The sequence below is a fragment of the Tubulanus polymorphus genome, chromosome 1, assembly GCF_964204645.1.
Source record: "Tubulanus polymorphus chromosome 1, tnTubPoly1.2, whole genome shotgun sequence".
NCBI lineage: Eukaryota > Metazoa > Nemertea > Palaeonemertea > Tubulaniformes > Tubulanidae > Tubulanus > Tubulanus polymorphus.
The window spans coordinates 26,207,432-26,233,582 of record NC_134025.1 but is presented as its reverse complement, the minus strand read 5'-3'; the positions used below and the strand labels follow the sequence as shown (position 1 = coordinate 26,233,582).

The 26,151-nt window shown below is 35.5% G+C and overlaps 4 protein-coding genes across 5 annotated transcripts in view; 2 read left to right on the top strand and 2 right to left on the bottom strand.

Annotated features, from left to right (window-relative positions):
- LOC141909003 (intermembrane lipid transfer protein VPS13A-like) overlaps positions 1-14,857 on the bottom strand; it is a 30,454-nt gene extending 15,597 nt beyond the window's left edge. The window contains 24 exon segments of the mRNA XM_074799328.1: positions 342-449; positions 546-711; positions 802-973; positions 1,056-1,261; positions 1,335-1,413; positions 1,511-1,578; positions 1,689-1,829; positions 1,904-2,019; positions 3,898-3,989; positions 4,423-4,559; positions 4,658-4,752; positions 4,837-4,951; positions 5,034-5,178; positions 5,257-5,438; positions 5,542-5,663; positions 5,744-5,801; positions 5,891-5,983; positions 6,135-6,293; positions 6,378-6,439; positions 6,531-6,722; positions 7,953-7,995; positions 8,086-8,129; positions 9,535-9,739; positions 14,814-14,857. Of these exon segments, the coding sequence (XP_074655429.1) occupies positions 342-449; positions 546-711; positions 802-973; positions 1,056-1,261; positions 1,335-1,413; positions 1,511-1,578; positions 1,689-1,829; positions 1,904-2,019; positions 3,898-3,989; positions 4,423-4,559; positions 4,658-4,752; positions 4,837-4,951; positions 5,034-5,178; positions 5,257-5,438; positions 5,542-5,663; positions 5,744-5,801; positions 5,891-5,983; positions 6,135-6,293; positions 6,378-6,439; positions 6,531-6,722; positions 7,953-7,995; positions 8,086-8,129; positions 9,535-9,634 (2,695 nt within the window). The 5' untranslated portion in view covers positions 9,635-9,739; positions 14,814-14,857.
- Positions 14,858-15,546: 689 nt separating this feature from the next.
- Positions 15,547-20,411, top strand: LOC141909012 (SH3 domain-binding glutamic acid-rich-like protein 3). 2 transcript variants are annotated; one of them, XM_074799340.1, is made up of 4 exons: positions 15,547-15,699; positions 18,384-18,551; positions 18,629-18,710; positions 18,815-20,411. In XM_074799340.1, exons 1-3 carry the CDS (start codon positions 15,655-15,657, stop codon positions 18,692-18,694), a joined length of 279 nt encoding a protein of 92 aa, XP_074655441.1. In that variant the 5' UTR covers positions 15,547-15,654; the 3' UTR covers positions 18,695-18,710; positions 18,815-20,411. The 2 variants fall into 2 exon arrangements, with proteins under 2 accessions (XP_074655441.1, XP_074655448.1); XM_074799347.1 differs by lacking the exon at positions 18,815-20,411 and having other exon boundaries at positions 18,629-18,715.
- A 289-nt stretch (positions 20,412-20,700) lies between these two features.
- Positions 20,701-26,151, bottom strand: part of LOC141901361 (activating signal cointegrator 1 complex subunit 3-like) — a 28,695-nt gene continuing 23,244 nt past the window's right edge. The window contains exons 32-40 of the mRNA XM_074788558.1: positions 23,217-23,328; positions 22,995-23,129; positions 22,842-22,897; positions 22,589-22,757; positions 22,348-22,499; positions 22,138-22,270; positions 21,593-21,704; positions 21,312-21,403; positions 20,701-21,225 (exon numbers count right to left, since the gene is read on the bottom strand). Of these exons, the coding sequence (XP_074644659.1) occupies positions 20,875-21,225; positions 21,312-21,403; positions 21,593-21,704; positions 22,138-22,270; positions 22,348-22,499; positions 22,589-22,757; positions 22,842-22,897; positions 22,995-23,129; positions 23,217-23,328 (1,312 nt within the window). The 3' untranslated portion in view covers positions 20,701-20,874. The remainder of the gene's footprint in view (positions 21,226-21,311; positions 21,404-21,592; positions 21,705-22,137; positions 22,271-22,347; positions 22,500-22,588; positions 22,758-22,841; positions 22,898-22,994; positions 23,130-23,216; positions 23,329-26,151) is intronic.
- Positions 23,494-26,101, top strand: LOC141901353 (uncharacterized). Its single transcript, XM_074788546.1, has 5 exons — positions 23,494-23,734; positions 23,952-24,212; positions 24,526-24,628; positions 25,112-25,180; positions 25,272-26,101. The coding sequence occupies exons 2-5, from the start codon at positions 23,990-23,992 to the stop codon at positions 25,612-25,614; spliced, it is 738 nt and encodes a 245-aa protein (XP_074644647.1). The 5' UTR covers positions 23,494-23,734; positions 23,952-23,989; the 3' UTR covers positions 25,615-26,101.

The window sequence follows — 26,151 nt, the reverse complement described above, 5'->3', positions numbered from 1 at the left end:
CAATAATTCTTTTATTGATATGTCCTGTTTAAAACAAATCAAAAATCTAAACGCAATGATTTGTAGGAAGTAACAAAAATTTTGTTTGCACATGTAAAAGGGTACGTATAATCACTTCCATATTCTCATTGAAATAAAGTTAGTAATCAGTAAAAAGCTGTGTCTCAATTATGATCCTAATCAGAGAAATCTAATGAAAATCATATATTAGTTTCATTTTTGCTACCGTTAATCATTCAATTCACAAAGTCATCATAAGCAAAGTTCTGATTAGATAAAGGAGAGTGCGCGATGATATTAGAATCCCATGCAAAATGAAAAAGTTCGTAACGTTAGAATACCCTCATCATCATCATCAAAATCATCATGATCATCATGATAATCAGTTTCTAAAACTGATGCTCCTACATTTTCGAAAGCTGATTCCTCAGCTGGGAAGTATATAGAGGCTGAAACAATGCATATACACAATAAACCAAGAGTTAAATGTAAATAAATGACTACAATATATTAAAAACATTAAAGAAATGGTGACTAAACCTTACTTTCTTTTGTCAATTTCTTTTTCTTTCTAGAGACTTTTCTAGCAGGTTGCATAACTGCTCCATCAGCCGAATCCAACTTTTTCTTACGTACATGATTTCTGTTCACTTTGCACGCAATTCCCTTCAGCGTGCTGAAGTCTGCATCTTTTTGACATTGTTTCATATCCTATATGAATAACCAGATTCATCATGTGAGCACTAATCTAGTTGAATCAACAATAACATTATGTAAAAAAGGCATTTATGAAACACATACCATGATGCCAAGGACACCAGACTCAACTGGCGCGTCGACTGTATCCTCAATTAATGCCGGCATACTCTCACTATTAGGTATCGGAATGTTACGGAAGAACATCGCTAACATGATGATCTTATGATCAGACACGTTCACCTTAAGTGTTGGCAAACTAGCTTGCACCTTTTGCCTGGATAAAAGAATACAAAACTTTTAGTAATCTACATGGAAATAATTTACTTTTGCTCTAAAACGGAAATACTATTTGATACCTAGGTAGTTGTTTGTATTCCGGTTTTATCGAATTGAATAGTGACATTTTAAGCTCAACATTAGGCAAGATGTGGTACTCTGATTCTGGTTGAGTTTGCGCTGTATGCCAGTCATCACCCGAATCGGCAAGAAGCAATTTGACGTCAGTTACAGTCAGATTGAACTTGTCGTATAAACGTGATTCAATCTCCGTCATAGTCGCGTTCTGAAAAGACAAACTGTCCATGATAGTAACACTTGAATAAGAGATGACTGCAAGTCCAAAGAAGTTTACATACCTCTAATGACTGGTTTTTAGGCTGTAATTCGCTCTGTACTTTTAGTTTACCAAGATCGATGACAAGTACATTTCCTCCTCTGTGAAAACATGAACATCAGAATAGAAATCTTATCTAAGAGCATCCAGAGCGAAAAGTTGTAATAAACAGAATTATTACTTCAGTTGCTTTCTTACCTGTGCAGTGTTCCATACTCAGGGATGACTATGTATGGTGATCTCATGTCAACAGATAAATCGATCATCTACAAAGAATGATAAATTCATCACATATGACCACAGCCATTAAAATATCATCTATAGCATTACAAAATATATAGTAGTATATTCCAGCGGATTTCTCAACGAACTTTACCTTATGATTGTCAATTGCGTATTGTAATCCGGCGCGGCTGAATTCTTGTAATGTTTTTAGCTTTTTAATCGCTACTGATTTCACATCGTCAACTATTTTGTGCGGAACTTGGAAGAATGCAATCACCTCATTCACAGAATGCTGAAAGAAAGCGCTCATGTTAAACATCTAAGATAGGAAACGATAGCGTGTTATATTTAGAAAAACTTTCATACCTCATCATAGACAATTTCAACAGGTTGTACGCAGAGTTTGGCAGCGATGTCTGCTTCTTTGTTTGGTGGATTGATATTCACATCCACGCTGAAAACCTCCGATAGTTGGGAAGGTGCTGGAAGAAATCGTAAATATAACTTAAATCAATCTATACCAAGACAATTCTATCGATCTAACTTAAAATTTCATTCTCAGTTTGGTATTTGGAATGTTGAACTATCTCAGATGAAAACTGATTTTCATTGATAAACACCCTTGGAACAGATTCATGTGCCACACCAAATGTACGTACATACTGTGGATCAAATCCATAGAGGATTGAAAAACAAATGATTTCAGTTTAGGAAAAAAATCCGATGTGAGCTTTGAGATTGGTGATAGCATGCTAAATTATAGTATGTTATATAAGGGCTAAATGTTTGAAAAATAATTCATAATCAGAAGAAGGTTTTTATCATGAAATGATAATACACGAAAAAATTTATTTGAAAAAGCACACAATAATCACAATCAAACAACATTCATAATTATAAGCAGCTACAACTACAATATTAAAAAAAACATCATCAGTGATTTGAAAAATGTCCTTCAGAAGCTGAGGCAAGTATGAGGCTGGTCCAAGGGAATTATCATTAATGCATGCACCGATAGTAATAACAAATTTCATTATATCAATTTCACAAAATGTGGAAATCATATCATAAATAGCTTTTGAACTGCAAACCAAGAAATAGGATGAGTAAAATGTGAGGCAGCAAAAACAAGCCGATGTCTTTGTCCACGTTTCAGAGCTTAAAGGGTTAACAGCCAGGTTCTTTAGTAGAACACCTGCGTTCATCCTTATGAAAAGCTCTCTCGAAACAAGCATTCATTTCAGATAGAAGAACCTTAAAGCTCTGCATAAAGTATTAAATAGCTTTTAGTACAGGCTTCGTTCAGGTGTAATTCCAAAAAAATACATCGTAATAAGAATTTCGAAAAGCTAAATCCTTTATACAAAAGATAGTAGTATGACGTCAAATAAATTTGAAGTGATATGTTTTGTGAAACAGCTCTTGAAAAAAATCCACACAAATTAGCAATCAGATTTATAGAAAAAATAAACCCCAAACATAAGCCTTTAAAAATTGAGTGAATAGAAATTCAATATCATGTGAAATTCTTGCTTATCAAAGCTGAATTTTTTGCGTGTACAGAATCCTATTGAATAGGAATAAGAAGATAATTTTGGGAAACTGTAAATGAATCTACAGTTAAAAACCTGTTTCACAAATTGGCACTTCAAATAGAAAGCGTAATGCTTAATGCTCTCTTACCAGTTAAAGCTAGAAATCATGAAAATGGGCATGAAATACATTAGTCAAAATCGTCAGAACATCATACTTATTTAATCTGCAGCATTTCATAATTCTCTGTTGGTACAGCATAAGCATTAATATGGTATTTGAAATACACAGGTTTTGATAATATCTATTGATTGCCATCTTTTGTGCACAAGCGGCTGCTCAGCGAATTGAAGGGAATGATATGAACAATGAAAAACACGAGTTACGCATGAACCCAAGAAGGAAGATAGTTTGACAATATGCAATCAAGGCAACACTGAGAGTGTTAGTGACTCTTACTAAGTTGGCCTTCGCGTTCGAAACACAAATTTAACATAGATCCCGTTAAGTCTGAAATATATTCAAAGGATCTCCGATATTTGATTGTGTTTTATCGTTTAATATTTGGATAAATATACTGATTCCCGAATGAAAAAAGCTGAACTCAGCATATTGAATCCGTCTTAACCTGCCACTGAATAACTTTGCCAAAAAAATCCAGATGATAGAAAGTGGGTTCTTCAACCATGGCCATATATTGCAGGTAAACTTGTAGCGAGAATAAAAGGACTTATTCCCCAACAAGATGAAGACCAATATACCCAGCAAGATAAGCATAGTGTTACTATGATTCATTCCTTATCAAGGAAGTTTGCGGCGTAACTTACCATAAACTCCAATGTCAGATGTAATAATAGGAACTAGATCATGTTCTATTGATGCACCTTCAACAATGAAACTTTCAGTCTTCCCAGTCACTCTATATTGAAATTAACATTATTAAGGATTTTGAAAATGAAAAAAAGCATCAAGTCATACATTTCGAATGGCGGACTAATTTTACGCATTGAGAAACTAAAATAAATTTTGTCATTCATTAAAAGAAACAAATTGAACATCTCAAATGTAGAGCTCCTCATGATTAATTAATTGAATGTGCAAAATGAAAAATCAATGAAGATCAATTTCTTGAATAACCAACACCACTCTAAATTTTTGGTCATATTCACAGGTGCATTCATTAACCTTTTCGCTTCAGCGTGCATTATAACCCTAAAAAATTCATGAAGGCTTTGAATATAAATAGAAACGCAGACCCACATGTTTATGTTTGGTAGAGAACTCATTTCAGGAAGCATTCATTCACAACAAATAGAAGCAAATGTCAACGAAATGATATACAATGAATCTACCTCATTCCATTTGACTGTGGGCGATTTTCCAATGCCGATATCAAATTAGTTACAGACATTCTCAAAACTTCTTTTCCATAATTAACCAAGGTTAAAACGCAGCTTTTCAGATGAACGTTCACTTTATGTTCAATGTACTGAAAATAATAAAAGAATTGAAATCAAACACTGGTACCATACATATTCTAATGCATGAAAAACAAGAATTCAATAACTGTTGAATGTCCTTCCTTACATCAGCCGGTCGATCCACTACATTAGCATTTTCATCATAACCAATGCCTTCATAGAATTGTTTCTTTTCTTCAGGGGTCAGTTTAGAAAACCAGTCTAAATTCCGAAGAGTAAAATATAAAAATATATCAATACATAATAATTCAATGATTATATCAAACAACTCCAAGTATATCAAACCTCTATTCTTATCTGGGGCGATGTCAATTTCCTCTTCATCATCAGAACTAAACCAACCAGCGAACCAGCTTTCTTTTTTCTTGCGTTTGGCTCTTTCAGGGGCTTCATGCAGATACTGCAATATTTTCAGAAGTCTATCATTTATTCAATTCTCAGCTCTATTATATCAGGGAGGCCACGTCCCCGGTTATACCGACCTGAAGTTTGGCTTCTTCTCGAGCAAGAACAATATTCGTAAGGTCAAGGTTATCTTCCATTTGAAGCAGACTGCTTCTTACTTTCTGGTCAGACCTGTCTTCTAGGTACTTTTTGAATGCATCTTTATACTTGCGATACAGGTTTCTGAAATTTCAATAATTCATTTATAAAAACCTAACAGCTACTGAAATAAAAATGAATGAAATTATCCACCAGATTTACCTGTGTTCTTTGATATGCTTCCAGGTGTATGGTCGATAGAAGTTTTCAACATAGGCCGTAAAAGCATACCGCCACCACATTTTTGCATTACCTCGCAAGGGGACATTTGGTCTGTACTTGCGATAGAGTTCGTTGACTTTCATCATTTTGAATGATTCGGCAAGACTGAGAATATTGAGAAACTGGAAAAAGTGGGAGAAAATCATGTGAGACTTGTCAATCATAATATCTAGTTAGACATCGTGAAGTCACAAAATGCAGGCTACTAGCAAAGGCAGTACTCACTTGTTGTCGGGAGATCATGACGTCAAAATCCTTCAACAAGAAATCCACTAATATCTTAGGCAAGGAAAACTCATCTGATTTATTGAGAATGACTTTCATGACAGCTGAGACTGGTTTTACAACTGAAAACAAAGGAGAAATCTTCATTAGAAAACGCCTTTGTTTGTATAATAACCACTATATATACTGAAGATGTACTCACTAAAATCAAAGTCCTCATTCATAATACTATGTGATTCAATGGAATTCTTCAGAAGATTCTGTAACAAATCACGAGTATATCATGAGAAATAAAGCGGAGAATAATTGCTTCAGTATTACTTTTCATAAGCGAATAAACTGTGTTTACCCGCCATGCATCAGTGTGAAGCTTCAATTTCACAAGACTCTGTTCAGGTAGATATGGATTCCAGTATACTGACAAGCCATCCAATGATACCACCTACAAAAAATAAGATAAAAGGTAAAAAGTTTCATCACTAAAATGCAGCAGATATACGTCTACATTGAATCTTGTTACAGTTCATTTTCATCAGCAATATTATTCTAACCCAGACTGATCAAAATACTCGGCATACTTAAACCTGACATACCTTGTGAATCATTGGTGCATTGGCATCTATATGTGTCACCTGCCATTGTTTGTTGGTAGTTTCAGCTGAAAGGCTCTTAATTGTGATACCACACGCAAATGGATGATCAGGATTCGTAACCTTATCTTCATAACGAATGTGAATGTTTTTTACAAACACCTAGAAATCGAATGTGAAAATATTTCACAATTCACAGGTTTTTCGATGCAAATGACTGATTACATGAATCTCTTATCTCCTTACTTGAATGTTGTTGATTATAGTTGATGCCAATTTGTCAAAAAAACCAGGATCATCTTCTTTTTCTGGAATGAAGAGAACAAATCTATAACATCAAGAAACGCTACTTCAGATTCAACAGGTATCATTGTGATTAACGATTCATTTCCGACGTACCATTTCCTAATGATGGGTTTTCTAACTTCGCGAGTTTTTGACGCTTTATGGCATTAAGGAATGCTTTCTCTTGTTCGGCACCTTCATATTTTCGATCGGACACCGGCCCGGCGAGGATATATACATCATCCAATGTAGCAATAACTGGTAAAGTGTATAAACTTGTCCACGGTATATTCACTTTGATCTTACCTAAAAAGCGGGAAAATAACAGTTACGGTATTGCTTATTGCTCACTGCAAGGTTAATAGCTCGATGATACTCTGTCGCACAATCTTAATGCCAAAGACAAGCCCGTGTTTATCTTATCAATCATCCACGGAGACAGGCAGGCAGTGATATGAAACGCTTTGCGAATGGCAATTACAATGAATCACCACCATACATCGTCTACCAAGGGGCAAGACGACTGACCATATAAAAACCATCTGGTTAGAATCTAACCCACACTACAAACCAGCTGAGGATGGTCGAACTTGAAAAAAAAATCCTGCCCAGAAGGAAAATCAGCTTCTTGATATATAGCAGTAGGGTATATATTAAACATCTATCAATCTTATACATCAAGATACCCTGTCTTTCAACATCCATATGTCGCTTTTAGACTAATTACCAATCAAAAGCCCATACCATGATTAGCGATTAAATTGAATTTCAAAGTTCTGATAATTAATCACAAGCCATTAGAATATGCTTCTAATGGCTTATCGTGTTTTACAGGGAGAAACTAAAAGCTGAACCTGATGTGAATTTTGAAAATCAGATGTTATAGTTAACAGTCCATATTTGTAACTTAAACCCTGATTATTATGATATTCACTGATGATTTTCGAGATGAACATGCATTCTCAGAGTGACTGTCCTGACATTTGAAACATTTGTTCTTATATCACATCAATGTGCTCACTGATACCAGGTATTTGAAATATCATCCACTCATAACGCAACAAGAGATTAATAAATTATTGATATCATCATTTGCTTGACTTCAGTTTCACCTATTCTATGAAAGGCATGATAAGGCTATAAGGGTATATTTCAGTATGTCTTCTGATGGCCTCAGCACCACAGGTCATCATAAATGTCACACTACGAGAGAATTGTCACGATCATTCTATAAATAAGCCTTTACACTACGTAGATGTATCCGAAAATTATCAGGAAGATGATCGAGGAGGCATGAGTACTTTTTTCACGATGAATACAAGCGTTAAAGAAAACAAGCGCCAGTATTCGTTGCAAAGATCGATATCTACGTCAAATCTGATTAACAATCGTGACCACACCATGATAATAAAATGTGTCTTTGCAGCAATGAAATATTGATTCTATGTAGGTGGGTCCTCGGGGATGCTAACTCCTTATAAGGAAGTGACAGTTATCTGCGTCGATGCAGAAATGAATGACTTTTCAATTACTTACCGACATAACCAGCTTTAACTTCAATTGGTAAATCGAGTTCAAACTGCAATATGAACAAAATCGAACATAATTCAAAATGTCAGGGATTTATTTTGTCAGGCATGTATCATTACAGTATCGATTCATGACTTACCAATGCCTCAGGTTTTAACTGAAGATGTGAAAGTTCAACTTGTCCTAAAATGAACAATTGAAACTCATCAATATAAATGTTAGTCTAAACGAATGTCAACTCTTAGTCGCATTTTCATTATTCAACGTTTTTCAGCGAGTTCAGTCTCAGAGATTTTCACGCGAAATAATGAAAGTAAATTGAAAAATAATAAGTCTACGGCGCTTTGATAGATAGGCTTTCACAGTAATTTCGCTGAAAATGTCAAAATACCGCCAGCTAGTGTCGAACTGCCAGCGTGGTGACTTATGGCATTTACAAGGCATAAAAAGTAAGATTTATCCACAGGGTACGAACGACAGAAGAACGTCTAGCGGAAACTAATTACAACGTGAGATTCGTTGAGTAACAGAGTATTCAATTGTGAGTATTGAATTAAGCTTTATTTAATTAAAAGCCGATTTTCATTTTTCTTTATTCCTCGCAGCTGTATATTAACAGTCTGACTCGAGGAGAGCCGTGTAGTACATTTATTAAGTAATAATAACATATAATCAATAATACCGGGACAGAAATAAATCCACTCCGAGCGTTGATGAAGAGGGCTAAATCGCAAACATGATTATAATGAATTATGAATTTCTTTTCATATATTATACCGACTAATGGTAAAACATTTGTCGATGAAGTCAGACAACCAGAATACGATGAAATTGATAATGGCTCCTGCAGGTGAATTTAATTCAAATTCTACATATCACTCTCATTGTGGAGTCGACTAATGTAAAACATTTGCAGATGAAGTCAGATAACCAGTATTCTATAGACTTGATAATGTCTCCTGCGCTGGTAAATTTAATTCTAATTCCACGTATCGCTTCTGTTGGCAGTCGATATAATACTATCATCAATTTATCTCAACCGAGTCTATATGTCGACATACAGCAAATTCATTGAAAGCGGAATATAGGAGGAAATAATCCTTGCAACGAATGTTCAGGCAATAAATAAAGCGAATAAATCAAAATGATATTAACAAAACAGTAATTTCGCATTGATTCCGCCTGTGAGATAGTGGAATCATTATTCATCATCACGCTGAAAGAACAATGGAGGAAAAATGTCTAGGGCAGTTTCACCCTCCACAAAGGCATATAATCCAGTTTCGTATTTTCCAAACATTGTACATGTGTATATCATAGCAGCATCATATTCACCTTGAGGTGTCAGTTTGAAAGTAATTTCATGATGACGGATCCTAAGGAACTAATATTCTAAGACTAGACCCCTGCAGTTTGTACCCACACAGAATAACCAATTGCCAAGTCACTAATAATTTCCCCTCTTGATTTTACACAAATTTTCATGTGCATCCTGTTTTCTATCAAAACTGGTTTGGAAGGAATATCTTGCAATTTGCATGGACTTTTTTAGAGTCCATGCTATAACTGATTAAACCGTTGAACTTACCGCTGAATATGCCAACATCTAGATTCTCTGTGTTCAAATTCTGGATATATTTGCCCAAGTAGCGATTCAACAAGTCAGCCACTAAGCTTTCAAACACCATGATGGTGCTGCTGTCGCTGCTGCTGTAGCTGCTGCTGCTGTTGTTAGTCTACTGGTGTAACACTTCTTTAGGGTTCAACCACCAGACTTAACCAGTTCATAATTCCTGTAAAATATAGACATACACTCGATGTCAGAAACATATGATACATAGAACTAGCGAATAGATGAATAAACTGAGTAAAAAATCAACAACAGCGACCGATAGTCGTAGGTCTCCGGGGACAAAACAAATTGAAATGGCGTTATAATTTCTGCATAACATACAATGCACACACCACAAACTGACTCTAATCCGTAACTGGAAATAACATTTATTTGCTGTTTTTAGTGTTATGCAATATATTTGAATGCGGGTTAAGCTCATGGAATAAATAATCCATTGATCAAAAACCGAACCTGGGAATATTATTATCCTGCTTCCAGTCACCAGGCATTTATGTACATGTATTATACACCACCACCTGTGACTTGTTCATAGCATTAATTTCAAACGGAATGACAGATAATTCAATACATGGGTGGATCCCAAAATTCACAAACAAAAAACGATTAAAAACGAGCTCACTTTCTTATAATCATTAAAAACGCTTCCAATAGAACTACGTTGATTAAAGAAAAATTTGTATAAAGATGGAGAAAAACTTGTCAGCTAAATATGAATCAATTTGACAGTGAAAAAATAATTTCTCAATAATCGATTCAGTGATTTGCCTTTACATTCCCACTTTTAGAACTTTGAAACAATGAACGATTTTTGAGGACGGGCCAAAAATTATTTCTAAATATCCATCATGGTCTACAGCCGAATATGACCTGTACATTCCTCTTTCATGGAGCTTCTAATTTCATAAAACCTTGGAGTAATCATTAAATGACAAGATAAAATTAACGTCAGTTGGAACAATCAACTGCAGATTTTTTTTCTAGTTCCTCAAATTATGATACCAGGACATATTGCAACACATGCAACAGGTAGATCAGTACTGAATACGGAATTGGAAAATCTACGAGTAACTTTATTGCTAACGACTCTTGGGTCTCTGCGGTTACCATGGTAACATTTACACCAAAACAACAGCCAGTCATCGATGGCATTTATGGTTTTTGATGTTAGACATATATTGTTAAAAGTTTCATTCAGGTTTTCATATCAAAATTTGGAGTAAATTAATAGTTAAATTGTATGTTACTTAAAAAGAGCTTAACGCTCCTTGTGCATTAAACATGTAACTTCTATTTTCTTTTGTAACTTTATGAAAGGCAATGTTTCAGGCGATAAATATGTTTTTACAAAAAAACTTTTATAAAATTCAACCAGCATGGAGATTTGATCTAAATACAACATGCTTAGGTCATTATATATGTATTTTCTTTTGAACTGCTATATGGGATACAAATCGTTCAAATGCCTTTTTCTAATTACTTGGAGTATGGCTCCAGTATTACTTGGACTTTAAAAACGCCTATTATAAAAAAAAAAAAATTTTTGTTTTCTTTCCTATTGCCATCCCATTTTTTTCTTGAAAAAATCTGTACTACATGTAATTCAAAGTTCCTTATGATTTGAAAGTAAGAGACGGCTTATCAGGTTTTGAAGCGGGAAACAACATTAAATGGTGTTGCACACAGGGACTTGTAACACAGGTTTGGTATGAAAAAATTTGAATAATGAATATCGAACCAATGCGACAATAGTCCCTGCGCACTACCAGTTGGCGATACATCTCGCTGCGAATGCAAACATGCTAAGATAACTTTCGCTTGAACCGCTGCTGACTTGTTTCGTGCTGGAAATCGAATTACTCCCAGAGAGATCAGCTGTCTTACAGCTTCTGTCTATAAGTCGGCACAAAGAAAGATTTTAACAGTTGTCCAACCCACACTTAGATCTTACTGATATGATGAAGCTTGCATTTGACTTGGACTCAAAGCCTTATTCTTAGTCTCATATATTCACAAATTGATCTGATATTTTCATACGAACATTTTTAGTCAAAACATGTATTCATACCATTATACATCGATGGAAAACACTACTGTTTTTGGAAACGTAATTTGAGAGTATCGTGCACCTGTATATCCATAAATATCACTAACATAAAATACGAATGAAAATAAAACCTAATGAAAATTCACCCCTCCGCAAAATATCTATTATGAAATTCAAAACTGCATCCCCAGGCCACCATATTCATTACAGATCAATAAAGTTTAAATGAAGAACCTCTCATGAAGACAAATCCTTCAAAGCAAAATAACTCTGCATCCAAATTTGAATTCTTTTCTAAAAATCTAATTGGATGTCTTGAATAACATTCTTAGTAAAAAAAATTGACCTTTGCAAAGAAATTGTATCTGTACTTCATTGATAGCCTACGCATATAATTATGATCAAGGGATAATTTATTCGATGGTTTACACGATCTCTGTCCAGCGATTTAGATCAATCCGAGGTAAATATTACCAGCTTATAAGAATGTGAACATATGATAATTAATAATACGTGGATGATTAATTTGTCAAAGGCTTCTAGACGGATTGATTTCTGAAGCTGATGATGAGGACTAGCGACAGCAATATTGGCAGCCAGACATATTCATCATATATAGACACACATACACGCACTCAACAGATACAGCCCACTTCCAGGCCATATTCATCAAGTGAATAATAATTAACGACGAATTAAAATTTCATACAGTGCCAGTGACACGACAATTCATCATATAGAATAGCTTCATTCATTGCAGCTTCGTATTCGGTAAATACATACAAATAGCCAATAACATATCTGGTATAACGTTTTAAATGGAATATTAATATTAGCAATTTCTATAAAAGTTCCTGGTATATAGGCTTATGAATATAAGGGAATTTCATTGAAATATCAGTTACAAATGTTTCATCTATTTTCATAAACCTTAGATAGAACTGAATGCCAGCATCATAGTTAGATTAGTTTGGCTATTATTTGTACCATCAAAACCAGAATATCTTATTTCGATTCAAACGATTTGAATTTTAAATCATGGCTCATGAAAATCGTTTTAAACGTTTCGAATACTAAAAATCCCAGGTGCCCGATTCATTTTCCTGCAACGAATGACAATGAAAAAAGACATTCATGTAAAATTGAACGCAGTGATGAAATGCATTTTGAATGACTACTTATCCACTGTTTTCAACCCTGGATATCACTGCAACAATTTTATAAAGAACCATATAACAATAATTGCAAATGCTACAACATACACGAACCTTTGACCATGGCTGAAATCATCAATGTCCATATGGTATAGGCATCAATACTATACCCACCATGGATTTCTGCTTGCAAAATGAGTATATCTAAGCCCAGTAACAATTATATCGAATTCATAAGCAACTTATCATTTTGCAGTTTTAGTCAATTCAAACTACGTTTTCTAATAACATGCCTACTGAAAAAAGTCAGTGAAGAAACAAGATTTTTGTTGTACCTACCTCGATGAATACAGCTGATTAACATCCACTGATTACCACAGCAGAACGCCAAGAAAATCAATACAGCTACATCAGAATCTATACGTCGTCGTCAGCGACGACCAAGTGATGCTGTCATGTGATACAAATGCTTTCATTATGATAATAAAATCAATGCCTCACAGCTCCATCTATTTAGAAATTTTGTTTAATTCTCTGTCACCAAGGAGATGAAGCCTTACTGTCCACGATATTGAATTGATATTTCAAGGTCAAAGTCAGTCCTTCAAATTAAATATCCATTTGTGCTGATGCTATGATGTCACTGATTATATGAATGAAAAAATCCCAGTTTAAAGAATCGACTTGAGAAAATCTTTTGGTCAGAATTCCATACTGTAGAGATCTCTTGAGTTTGAAATGAAAAACACTAAACTTGACTCAACAGATTTATATTTAGGTTTAACCTAAAAAAGCAGAAGTACGCACTTTTATAATATTTGATCCTATTATTTACGCAATCAGATTTCTAGATAAGAATGGTAAAATCAGATACCGGCACAATCAATTTTAAAAGATAAAGCACAATAGCTCATGAAAGAGTGAAAAATGAAATTGTAACAGGCTGGACCCGGTTCCACAGTTCTGAGTTAGAGTTAACTCTGGGTTAAAAAGGTTAGTTCATTTATTTGATTAACTCAGAGTTAGATCTTAACTCAGAACTGTGGAACTGGACCCAGTATATGAAGTGATGCCTAAATAGGCCTGTAATTCTGTCTGAAACCTACTTTTACGAAAATCAATTTGTGTTACAAATTGTCCCAGGTAGGCCTATGTTATGAAAAAATATTTTTTGTACGGTACCTAGTTTGAATACTAGGTGAGATCAATTAATTTGTGTCAGAGGCCCCAGTGCCCCCAGGCCAAGCCTGACTGGCAATGAATCAGTTGATCACAGTCTCCATGATGAAACAATGAACGTAGATTCCATAATAGGCCTAGGCCTAATTGAATGACTAAAAAGTTCATGAAAATAGGCCTATAGAACTATTCCGGGTGGTCCTTACCACCTTCCTTCAGTCTAAAATGATATGTCGGTACGTCAAATAAAAACGCAGCAAGATAATACATGAATCACTGCACATTAGGTTATGGGGACAGGAGTACTGACATATTTTGAAAGGAGTTTATAATGAGGAATGTAACCTAGTTGAGGTCAAAAATTTTGGCAAAAATAAACAATAAATCAGATGGTCCAGCTTTGAGTCCATAGGGGTCTAATGCAAAAAGTTTTTGACCCCAGCAACCTAGTGTCTTTTTTATATGGGCTATATTAGTAAAGTCTTCCATTCCAGGACACTGGGGTCTGGGGACAAAAACTTTTTGCATCACACAAGGCCCTCCTGACTCGTGTTTACTGCTGCCCTGGACTGGTCCCGAATACCACACCATTTCATGGGATTCCCTTTTTGGGAAGAATGGCTAGGTTATAGACCTACACCTTAGATCTAGTACCTAGCCATAAGTGAAGCTCGTCTTAAATCAGAGACTTAAATATTTGTGTGTTAAAAACGGAGAAAACACAGACTAATAAAACGTTATGCAAAAACACAAAAATTACCAGCATCCCTTGAAATATTCTAGAAACGACTGGTGCACAAGCATTTGCTACGGTACTATAACGTGTATTGAATATACTCATAGAATTTAAATACCTTGAAAAAAATTATGAATTAAAATACATGAATTTCATTTCCGGGTTCGTCGTTTTGATCGGAACTATCCTCAACCCTAAGAGGGGTGACTCCGGGAATATTCACAGCAGTTCCCGATTCCATAATTCTCTGCGTGGTTGGACTACTAGTTGTTTTTGAAAGTCCACGTGAGGAGCTTACATTAATTCCTCGAGTACTCTTGGCATTTTGTATAATTGTTGTATGAGAATAAATGTCATCCGTGAGGTCAAGGGGCTCGTATCAGAGTTGTAGTAGGTAATGCCAACGCCGATAATCTAATATTATTAGTTAATCCTGAATGTCTATAGTAATAGTATATATAAAATAACTACTATATACATTTGATTAACAGATTATCATCGTTTTTACATTACCTACAACTCTGATACGAGCCCCTGTGCGTGAGGTTGCCTGGATTGAGGCCCCCTAAATCGTAAGATAAACTGAAAGAAATTAAATCGATTTAAGAGTTCCGGGGGCTTTTTATGATACTCCTGTTTTATTCGTTCTTTCACCCCCAACCAAGCCCACCAACTGGTCTCGAGGAGGCTTTTATTTATGCGATTATATCAACGGCAAAACCAATACGACACTGCACGTTACACTGGGCCCGTTGACAGTTGTTGACGCTCAACTCAACACGATAATATTGCGTGCCATACGTTAAAATATAAATTGTATCAATAAACTGAATTTGAATTCATATACAGGCTGTCCGTGCTGCCTTTGAATAAATCTGGAGTCACCACTGACTGTCAAGACTCAAGTTACCATTTGGGTTTATTGTGGTACTAGGCCTACATCATTCAACTAACGCAAGATGGGCATTGTTTTGTATTTTTCGACCGTCTCGTCAAATCAAGAAGTAAGTTAATGGTTTGGTTATCGCAATATCTCAGTTTGATTGTATGAATTGAGGTCCCAACACAGTCAAGAATGTTGAATTCAAATTCAATAACAATGTTTATTATCAGTATAATTTGACCCTATCATATCGTTGGTCTTTCGTCAAAAGCTTTGGTATAGCCTATAATATGTAACAGATTCAGCCATTGGCCCTTTTCATGAAAGATGTCAGAAAAAAAGATAGCCAAAAAGCCCTCAGAATACACAAGTACCTAAATTGAACAAATTTTCAGGGGAGGACCCCAGACTATGGCTTCAGAAAGACAGTGCCGCATACTGCCCTGACGGTTAGCGAAAACTGGCCAGTCTCGACTCTCAACGGCTGGTCTAGTGGACTCACCAGTCTGCCCCGGTAGCTCGATAGGGATGGAATTTAGCTGGGGATTTCACACCTTGAGAGAGTGCACGGGAGTTCTTAATCTGGATACCAGGGCGATATACGGGTTCCCTGGTTGTTTGGGATTCAAGAACTCAGGCAGGGGTGTCAAACAGCTGAGGAGGGGTACAAGGGAGCCGGGATTTCCGGCTGCGGATTTAGAATTTTGATTTCTGATGCAGAAAAGCCGGCGGTTACGGCGGGCGGTGAACAGTAGTTATTTTTTCTGCAGGCAGTGAGTAACCGGAACCCCGGCTCCTGAACACCAGGCCGTTTTCAGACCAAAGGAAGACAAGAAATAGCATAATATTATGAACTTGAACAGTTTGATATCTTTTTAGTTTTGTGATTTGAAAAACCTTTCGTCGCCCGCGGGAGAGGAACGGCCGGCGCGCCTAGTCCAGGGTGTTCACAGTATGGCCTAATCGTTGTGTCCGGTCCAGGTGTCCATTATCCAAAAGAAATCTATTTCTGGTTTGAATAAAATGTTGACTATGTTGGTTTTCATATAATTGACGATGACTGTACGCGTCACCATGTTAAACGATTTATATGCAGTAAATATTGAAAAAACATACACTGCGGTGGCGCTAGCGGACGGACACCCGTACTGTAAATAAGTCGTACCTCGTATGTCATATGTCGTATCTCGTATGTTGCATCTCATATCTCGTATGTTATATCTCATATCTCGTATGTCGTCTGAGGTCTTCCATACAAAATAATGTCAGTGACTAAAACACCGAGAAAATTAATTGTTGTCAATGAAACTGGAAAGAAACTCTTACTAAGTCTTAAAGTCTATCAATTTTATTTCGACGTTGAAATTGTTCTGTAGATTTGGGCCCCGAGCATTAAATTATTGAAGAAATTAAATCAATTCTTACTGTTAAGCTTGGAAAAATGAAAACTAATGCCATTTAGTTAAGTGGTGGGGGAAAGAAAGATGAAACTTCAACTTTAAGGTTCGATTAATTTCTGGTTATTAAAAATTTTGGCTTATATTTTGATTAGGAAAATTGTAATGAACCTGTTCATTGCATCTGTAGATCAAATGAAATTCAATTTTCTATGAAAATAACTTGACCAATTTCTTAACTAAACAAATAATGGTCTTTGGCTACCCGGGGTAGGTCGGTTTACCACTGCTAAAAAGATTACTATTTCGATTTGTATCAGGAATTTTTCAATGGTTTATAAACCATACTTTGTAATACCCGAAATGTAAAAACACCGACATTATGGTGAAACTGAGACGGTTTGCAAGATTGAAGAATTTGACCTGGTGTTAATTTAGAGATTAGCTCCATTCGAAAAGTAAAGGAAGACACATTGAAACGCATCGATCGCATAATTTTTTTCTGCCAGAAAGTCAAATTGAATTAATTATCAGCAGTAAAATTCAAATGTCAATACAAAAATTGATTTCTCTCGCGAAAAATATTTATTTGTTTCTAATCCTCCGGTAATGTCGAGATCCGGGAATCTACGGCTCAAAGTTAATAGTGCACGTGGCCAGCGGTACCGAATTCCTTATTTGGTGAAAGAAGGGGCGAAGACTAATGTTTTTGACGACCGCGATGTCGGCCGTGCCGCCGATCCCCCGCGCTGCCTTGAAATGTTAAGCAAATCGTGACAACACGACTCATCGCAGTTTTAGGGTCATTAAATTTGATAAATGATTAAATATTTCAGCGCTGCGGCTGGGGTTGACTGTCGCACGCGCGCGAGAGCGTAATTCTCCGGGATTCGAACCTGCGATGATAACTGAACCGGGCGCCGGCGCGTGGTTTGTTTATCGAATTCGCTCCCGTTGCTAAGGGGATTTCAGCTATTTTCGAACTCGTTCGATCAACGCGGTTCATTGTTTAACTATTCATCGACCCAATCTTGTTCGAAATTTCATGAAATAAATAAATTCTGAAATAACCCGATCCATAAATTGCCTTATTTTAGTTAATGGGCTGCCGGATTTTAGCGTGACGTAATTCTACTTCCGATTTCCCCATGAACTTCAAACCGGACGTCAAGTGACGTCATTTTTTTCTGACTTTGTCAGCTAGTCAGAATCGGTTAAGAAGACACTTCGTAGTATCCACATATACGCGTTTACCAAAGGGACGTCCTCCGGGCGCCTTCGGCGCCCGGCGTCCGTCTATAATCAATTTATTAATGCATTTATTGTTGGAATTTATATAAATAATGAGTATGGGTAAAGCAAATGATAGAATTGATGCACAATTTTCATTTATTTCTTATGATGATAGATCAAAAAACATCAGCAGAGAATCGAGATGATATTAGATGGTAAAAAGATTCAATATGAAAAGGTTGATATTTCTGCAAATACAGATGAAAAAACGAGAATGAGAGAAATAGCTGGTGATCCCAAGGCTCTCCCTCCTCAAATTGCGAATGGGGATCAGTATTGTGGCGTAAGTTATAGTATAGTATACCGGTAGTAGTATCAATCATCATAGGAATATCCGCCTTAACTATTAATTGCTTTCAGGATTATCAACAATTTGAGACGGCAGTGGAAGATGAAACTTTGGAAGAATTTTTGAAGCTTAAGTAGGCCTAATGGTGATCAAGTGAGTAGTTTGATATCAAACTTTTAGGCCTTTAGGGTAGCTTAATCTCCAGTTGTTTCCTCTTATGAAAATTTGTCATCTTGTCATTTACAATTTCTTTTCAGCTTAGAAAACGATTATTGGATCGCAGTGCAAGTTCCAAAACTTTTGAGATGAAATATAATAATCAAGATACACATGAGCAACTGCTGCTTAAAATGACATGAATCTACTATAATCTCAATCATTAAATACTGGTATGTCAGATGTGATCGCAATCGCAATGTGATTAGAGTTTCTTTATCATATTGCTTTTGTGAGAATGTATGTATGGGCTTATATTTTGATTATATGGAATTGGACCATATATGTCGTATATGAATGCACATTCAATGTAAAATCAGTATTAAATGTATACATCAATACGCTACTATTTAACCTTGTGAGATAAGGAACAGTTACAAGTTATTGTAATATAGGCAAGCTTTAAAGTAGTATTGATGATACCTGGATACAAATTGCTTTTCTTATATTCAAATGCATATAAGATTGAAGAAGAAAAATTGAATACCGGTAAATTGTGGACTAGTTGATAACGAACTTTTTGTGCACAAAAGATTTTCTATGAAGTTCAAGAGTTAAATGCCCTTCACATTCCATTCTTTCTGCTGTGTAGCCAAGCGTAAAACCTGGCTTTATAATTGTAACACAACTGGGCATGTGAATAGAATTTCAATATGAGTGTATGTACATGTAGATTGGCCCATATATGTAAGATTGCCGTGTAAAATCAATCGTTTACTTGTCAATCTCATTATGCATAAATGACTAGCAATTAAATACAATGACGCCATCTATCGTATAGTATTGACAACATTATATACATCATCTTGGTTTTAGTTTTATTGCTGTCTGTAGACCCTGAATAATTGTTTGAGTGATTTTCCATTTACTGAGGTTTTGGAAGGCTAGTGCCATATTATGAATGCAGTTTGTTGTAAAATATGTTTTATTTGTGCAATTTTGGTTAATGTGCAGTGAAATTATTGTTCCTTCCAGTGTCATCGATTCATTAATGCGTTACTAAACTATGTGACATTCTGCATCTGACACCATTCCATGCAATCTCTATTCAAATTCATCTGTTGGCATGTTCGTTCAGGTCATATTGATATGTGATTTTGAGTCTTACAGTTTGATGCGTACGGGTTTGCTGACTTCTATTTTGGTGGTAGTTTCTACTTGACATTGAATATTTTCTCAGGAAAAAACATGGACAATTCTTTAATACTCTTAGAATTTATCTTCTCTTCATTATTCTTAGCTAAATGCTCCAATCTGTTAGCAACCCTGTACGCATCCTAATGCACATCTCTAGCGTTAGATCTTAAACCATTAGAGAGTAATTGTAGTTTGAAAAAGAAATAAGAATTTAGTACAAAACTCTAGACTGGTAATGGGAAGTTTTTTTACACAAACATGTAGTTTTATAGCCAGCCACTAGGGAAGTGGATAGATATATTCTTAATATATCAATTGAAAACTAGACAATTTCATTGTACTAGTTCCTCAAATGGTTTTACTTAAATCTATTATTTTCTTATTGGTAGTCTGTGGCTAAGTTTGCTACTATTGCATCACTGAATAACTCAATAATTGATTTGTTATACTCGTACTATTTTTATATATATTTGCATGACGCTGAAAAACATATAATAAAATGAAATATGGTTTAATTTTGTTGCTTCCTTTTTTTTTTGTCGTCATTGCTTTGTGAGAGATTTGAATATGTACATCTATGTACAGTGGATTGAGGTTACATTATTACCCTATTTCTGTCAATGGTAACTTTTAAGACAAATCTATATTCGATTGTGTAAAAAGCTCTGGATATGGTTGCATTCAAGCTGAACTTATTAAAAACGACTGGTTATGGAGGGAACTGAAGTGGATATACTGAAGATACTTCTACATCAATTAAAATAAAACATTGGAATTCATTTATCACAGTTTATTACTACATGTACAATGTACATAGCAAATTCCATCATCCTGACAACACTTAGTTGTATCGACAGATTATATGGACATAGAAGTAAATAGCAAGTTAACATCCTCAGACACCAAAGAATAGGCTAAAAACTTGTAATATTTATTTTCCAATCACCTACGTGTATTTTGTACATCATCGCATTTCATCCATATCCAAAGAATTGTCTCCAAAATCTAGTCCCTCTAGTTCACCTTTCAGTTCCGTGTTGACTTGTGCCTCGATGCTCGGTGGTAAAACGTCGAAGCAGATGTCATACTGCTGATCTAAACCGAGGTAACAGTTACTCAATAAATAAACCGTGTAGATCACGCGACCGGTATTCTCTGGACTGTATATTGATAAAGTCACATTTGTCGACTGGCGAACGAATCCAATACGTTTGATGGCGATCAGTTCCTGGTTTTCGATATCGCCGACAATCAAGAACCAACCTTCATCTTTGGCCTTCGTGAATTTTGGGGCAAAGGCCTTGCTGTCTCTTTTCTGAAAGATATATGTACTGGTAATGCATTCAGTAATTTATCAACACAATGCCTAACACTTGCATGTATATATGACTGAAAATATACCTTTGTTTTATTAAGCCTCGTCAAACGAATATTTAGCACATATTCTTGGTCAGCGTGAACTTGTATCCAATCTTCATCAGGACGTCGTCCACCTTGAAAATAATAAATACGAATCTGCATTACATTCACTTCTACAAAATTCAGTACATGTATCTACATTATGTATTCACCAGGAACTGTTTATCTATTCATTAGGGTAATATCCGCCACGAACAGATAAATCCTGTTTAAATACTTTTTACACCAATCAACAGAACTGGCTCAATGTATGGTATATGTACCTCTGTGTCGTATGTTGGCATGTTTAGCTTGTTGCCCATCGAGTCCTTCCCACCAACCTTGCACTTCAATATTCATATCAATGATAGGCATCTGAAGCATCACTTGGAAAATCTGAAATGATGGTTAAAAAATCTGGTCTGATAAGAAATAATAGTACAAATAATCTGAAAGTGACAAAATCATGTATGACTGGAGAAGGCAGAGATAGATTCAGGGCGTCAGATGCAACCGATAAAATATAAAAAAAATATTCCCTTTTCAAACAATCACCACTAGTAGATCTACTATTACACGTGTATTCCAAACATAACTTCAAATATTGGGGGAATCATTAGAAAGGAAAAATGAGAAATGTCAGGTGATAGACTAATTGATATGTTCGGTACTTAAAACTAGTGAAACATTTCAGTGAGTTGAGAGCTATGTATACACATCTTGGATGCAAGCAAGATTGCTTTACAGTAATTTGTCTGATCAGGACAGAAAGCCCTACCCACAAAAAGAAACAAAGTGTATCCTCAGGTGTCTGTAACAAAACTATTACCTGTTCTATTTGATGATGAGCTAGTTCTCCTTGTAACATCGAGGAAAGTGGTTCCATAGAACCACCACAAGCAACAACCAACTCGGCGATTGTCTCTATAGGAGGTGACTTCAATCCATATTTCTCAGGGTTTCTTTAGAGAATATAAAACAAAAATATCATGGCGTATACCGGGTACATATGATTTCATTTCATCTGTTGGTTTATTACCTGAAGCAGAATAGATGATAGTGTTCAATGTGAGGAAGCATAAGAAGACTGGAATCATGTATCCATCGACCCTGCACGGTCATTTGTAGTATGTGTATTATACGTATAGCTGACACTAGCCATCCTTGATCAGCCGTCAGATCCAACATTGCCTTTGAAACAAATTGAACGCATAACTTGTTAACTGATGAAAAATACAGCATTTGCTCAGAATTCATATCTTTAAAACAGACTGAAATACCTGCAGTACACGAATGGCTTGATCGAGAACTGATTTTGTGTCAGTTAAATAATCAGTGGAAGGTAACTGAATCCGACCGAAGTGAGCTTGAAATAGTAGAAATGTCTTCGTATTTGAATTGTCAAATGAATTCGGAGGTGCTGGTAATGGCAGCTTTGCCGCCAATTCGCTGAAACATATAAGAAACGATATCTAAATATTTGAATGCACAATGTAAGAAGAGTAAATTATGTGTATATCAAGAGATTTTTACCTGTTGATCTGATCCTCATTGTGTCTAACAGGAAGGTCTGAATATTCATGAGCGTACTGCAATAAGAAATGGAAGATGATGAATTTCCCAATGTGGCGAATTGAATAAATAGCAGTACCGGTAATTAAAAATTGGGAAAATGATCGTTGTTACCGAGAGAATCTCTAGAAGACTTGGTATTGATGAATCGGGTTTGAGCTCATCTCTGAACACACGAACTGAGCTGTGATGCAGGTAATAGTATGAAGCAATACGACCCAAAGTACATGGATTGATAGTTCTTTCATCCTGAAAAGTCGCAATCAAACAATGTTAATAAGTGTCCTGTTGCGAAGGTGGACCCACTGAATTAAATACACTTTTCTACATACTTACCTCACCAACTTCTATGCAATATGAAAATTCAAGGTTTCTGATGGACATTTCCACCAAATTGGACAGATATTTGTTAATGGTTTCATGGTCTGGTGAATCTAGATTGTAGTAGCTGAAAAATTAGAAGGACAATATACTGAGTCATTAAAATTTTGAATAACTAAGCAAACAATAACACAGTCAAACACTATCAGTGATATTGGGATTTTCCATGTTGTATATATAAATGTCCTCAAAAGGAAAAACTTGTTCATGACACAAATCTCTTGGGTTCGTATTCAAGTATACAAAATATATATCACCGAGCTAAGAATAAAATTAGTGACACACAGCAGCTACGAATGATATACCTTATCTTAAGAACTTTCGCTATTTTAATGCCTATGTGAACGTTATCGAGAAAGAAAGGACACTAACACGGAAGGAGAAATTATTCATTGGTCATGATTGAAACTATATTCACAACATTTACAAGTTAAGATTGAAAGAGGAAGTTCTTTAATCTAATGGTGTATAACGTGAGTATATGATAGCTATATATAGTAATGATATTTCTACACAGGGACTCTAGATGAAAAAGTGAAAAAAGTTGAGGTATCATCTTTTCTATAACATGCCTACGAAATAAGACTATATACAAGTACCTAGATATTAAGAAAAACCATACTGAAATTGTGGTATGTTGAACAATGTAAAAGGTCATTACATATAAACCTTGATTTGTTTGTATTTAAGGAGATTTGGTTATAACTGCATGTGGTCAACCATCTAATATGGGGAGAATTGATGAAAACACCCGTAGTACAAGAGCTAGTGCAGGTAGTACAGCTGGTGCAGGTAGTACAGCTGGTACAGGTAGTACAAACATTACAGCTAGTACAAACATTACAGCTAGTACAGCTAGTGAAGTTAGTACACCGGTAACAACCGCAACCAAAGTATCAAATGAATCAACTACAACATTTTCCACAACAAATTCGACATCATCTGGAACAGGTAATTGCACTCGCAGTGTCAAGCGTCCAGTTTCCTGGTTGCTAATAAAATGCTCATATATTCTATTGCTAAAAACTTTTAAATTGTTTACTATTTTGTATTTTTTGTCAAATTTTTCGAAGAATTTCACAGCCCAATATTACCGATTTTAAATGTAATCTAAAATGCGTTCGAGTACTTTCCTTCTACGAAACGCTGGTGTCTCTTGTAAATGAAACCTGTTATGTATCGCTATAATTCTAATTTGATTTTAAATAATACCATTTTCGTGTATAGTAAATATATGAATGGTACACTTTTTTTCTTGATCCAGAAGGGAAATATTTGATACAAATAATTGTTCCAACGATAGTAGGAGTTATCATCTTAATTCTGATAATCTTGATAGTAATACTGTGCAGAAAACGATGCAGCAAGTAAGTAAACATATTCCTCAAATTGATCAATTCTGTGAATGAACCTTGTACAATTCATGCCATTAATAGGTCGATACCTTTGCCTTCATTCAGATTTGGAAAATTTCTCAGGTTTTTCTCAGGATCGAATTTCCTTTAAAAAAATCATGTCAAAATAATATAATATAATCATGCTAATAAATATTATTCAGGCGAGGTTTGCAGGGGCCAGTTGCTCAAAAGTTGGTTAAATAAACCAGTGGATAGATACCATAATAACAATTACCTTTTAATTGTCACTATGTCAACTATCCACTGGTTAATTCTAACCAACTTTTGAGCAACTGGCCCCAGGGTCCAGTTCCACAGTTCCGAGTTAACTCATCGAAAATGAACAAACTTTAACTCCGAGTTAACTCTTATCTCACAACTGTGGAACTGGGTCCAGGATTGTAGAAACCAAGGTATCCTTCGAGTCTGATCATTCTATATTATGCTTTTTAGTCAGCCATCTAGGATGAAGCCTGGTCCACCAAGTAGATTCAGAAATCAGCGTAATGAAATGCAGAATAGGTAAGACAATAAATAAAACAAAATTTGATTAGTGTTATAAAGGGGATATTATGAGAAGTTATTCAAGTTTGAACGAAAATATATTTTTCAGAAATAAAAAACCTTCGAAATCAAAGACGAAGACGGGATTTGAACCTCCAGTCGAGAGGCCGGAGTCTACGATACCAGTAGTATCCACCGATGTATTAGAGATTGTATCTGCTGATGAAAACAGTGAAGACATAGATCCTAGATTAGAAGCGATCAATCTGCAGTCACCACGAAAACAAGCCGACTATGATAATATCGCAGATATAAGGAAATATCTAGAAAAGGATAATGAAGGATATGAAGCAGACAATGAAGAGTTTTCTATGGAAGAACATGCTGTCTATGAAAATACCGATTTTACCAATGATCCCTTAAATGGCGAACAGTTGTATCAAAACATCTGAGATGACAAAATAGTGAACTGTGTGTCAATGTGTTCATGCTCATAAGCAAAAATTAGATATATTTTGATGTAAGAGATACTTTTCTAGAGGATTGTTGCCTTGATTGATGAGGGTTTATCAGTAAATTATTTGAAATGGACTCTGACAATCCTTTTACTTTTCAAGCGCTAAGCTTTGGTCCTTTTCACGAAGGTCTTTCATCATATCTTGGAGTAATCATCGGATTACACCAAGATCATATCATGCCCATTACAGCCACGTTCACATTGTCATATGTTAATTAGAACGGACTAAGTTTGGTCCATTTCAATTTAGAACGGACCAAGCGTTCACACCAGTGAAGTCTGTTTGCTTGCTCCTCTGGCAAGGGGCCTCTTTTAGTTATAGTATTATTATTTGTGACTACTTTACTTAATATAGGCCAATATTTGTATATGAACTGTTTGATTGAATTACTTATTAAATTAACTGAAGTGTAAATTTCCAACAAGCAAAATTTTAGCTGAACAATATTTTTGTTATGGAAAATTATTGTTC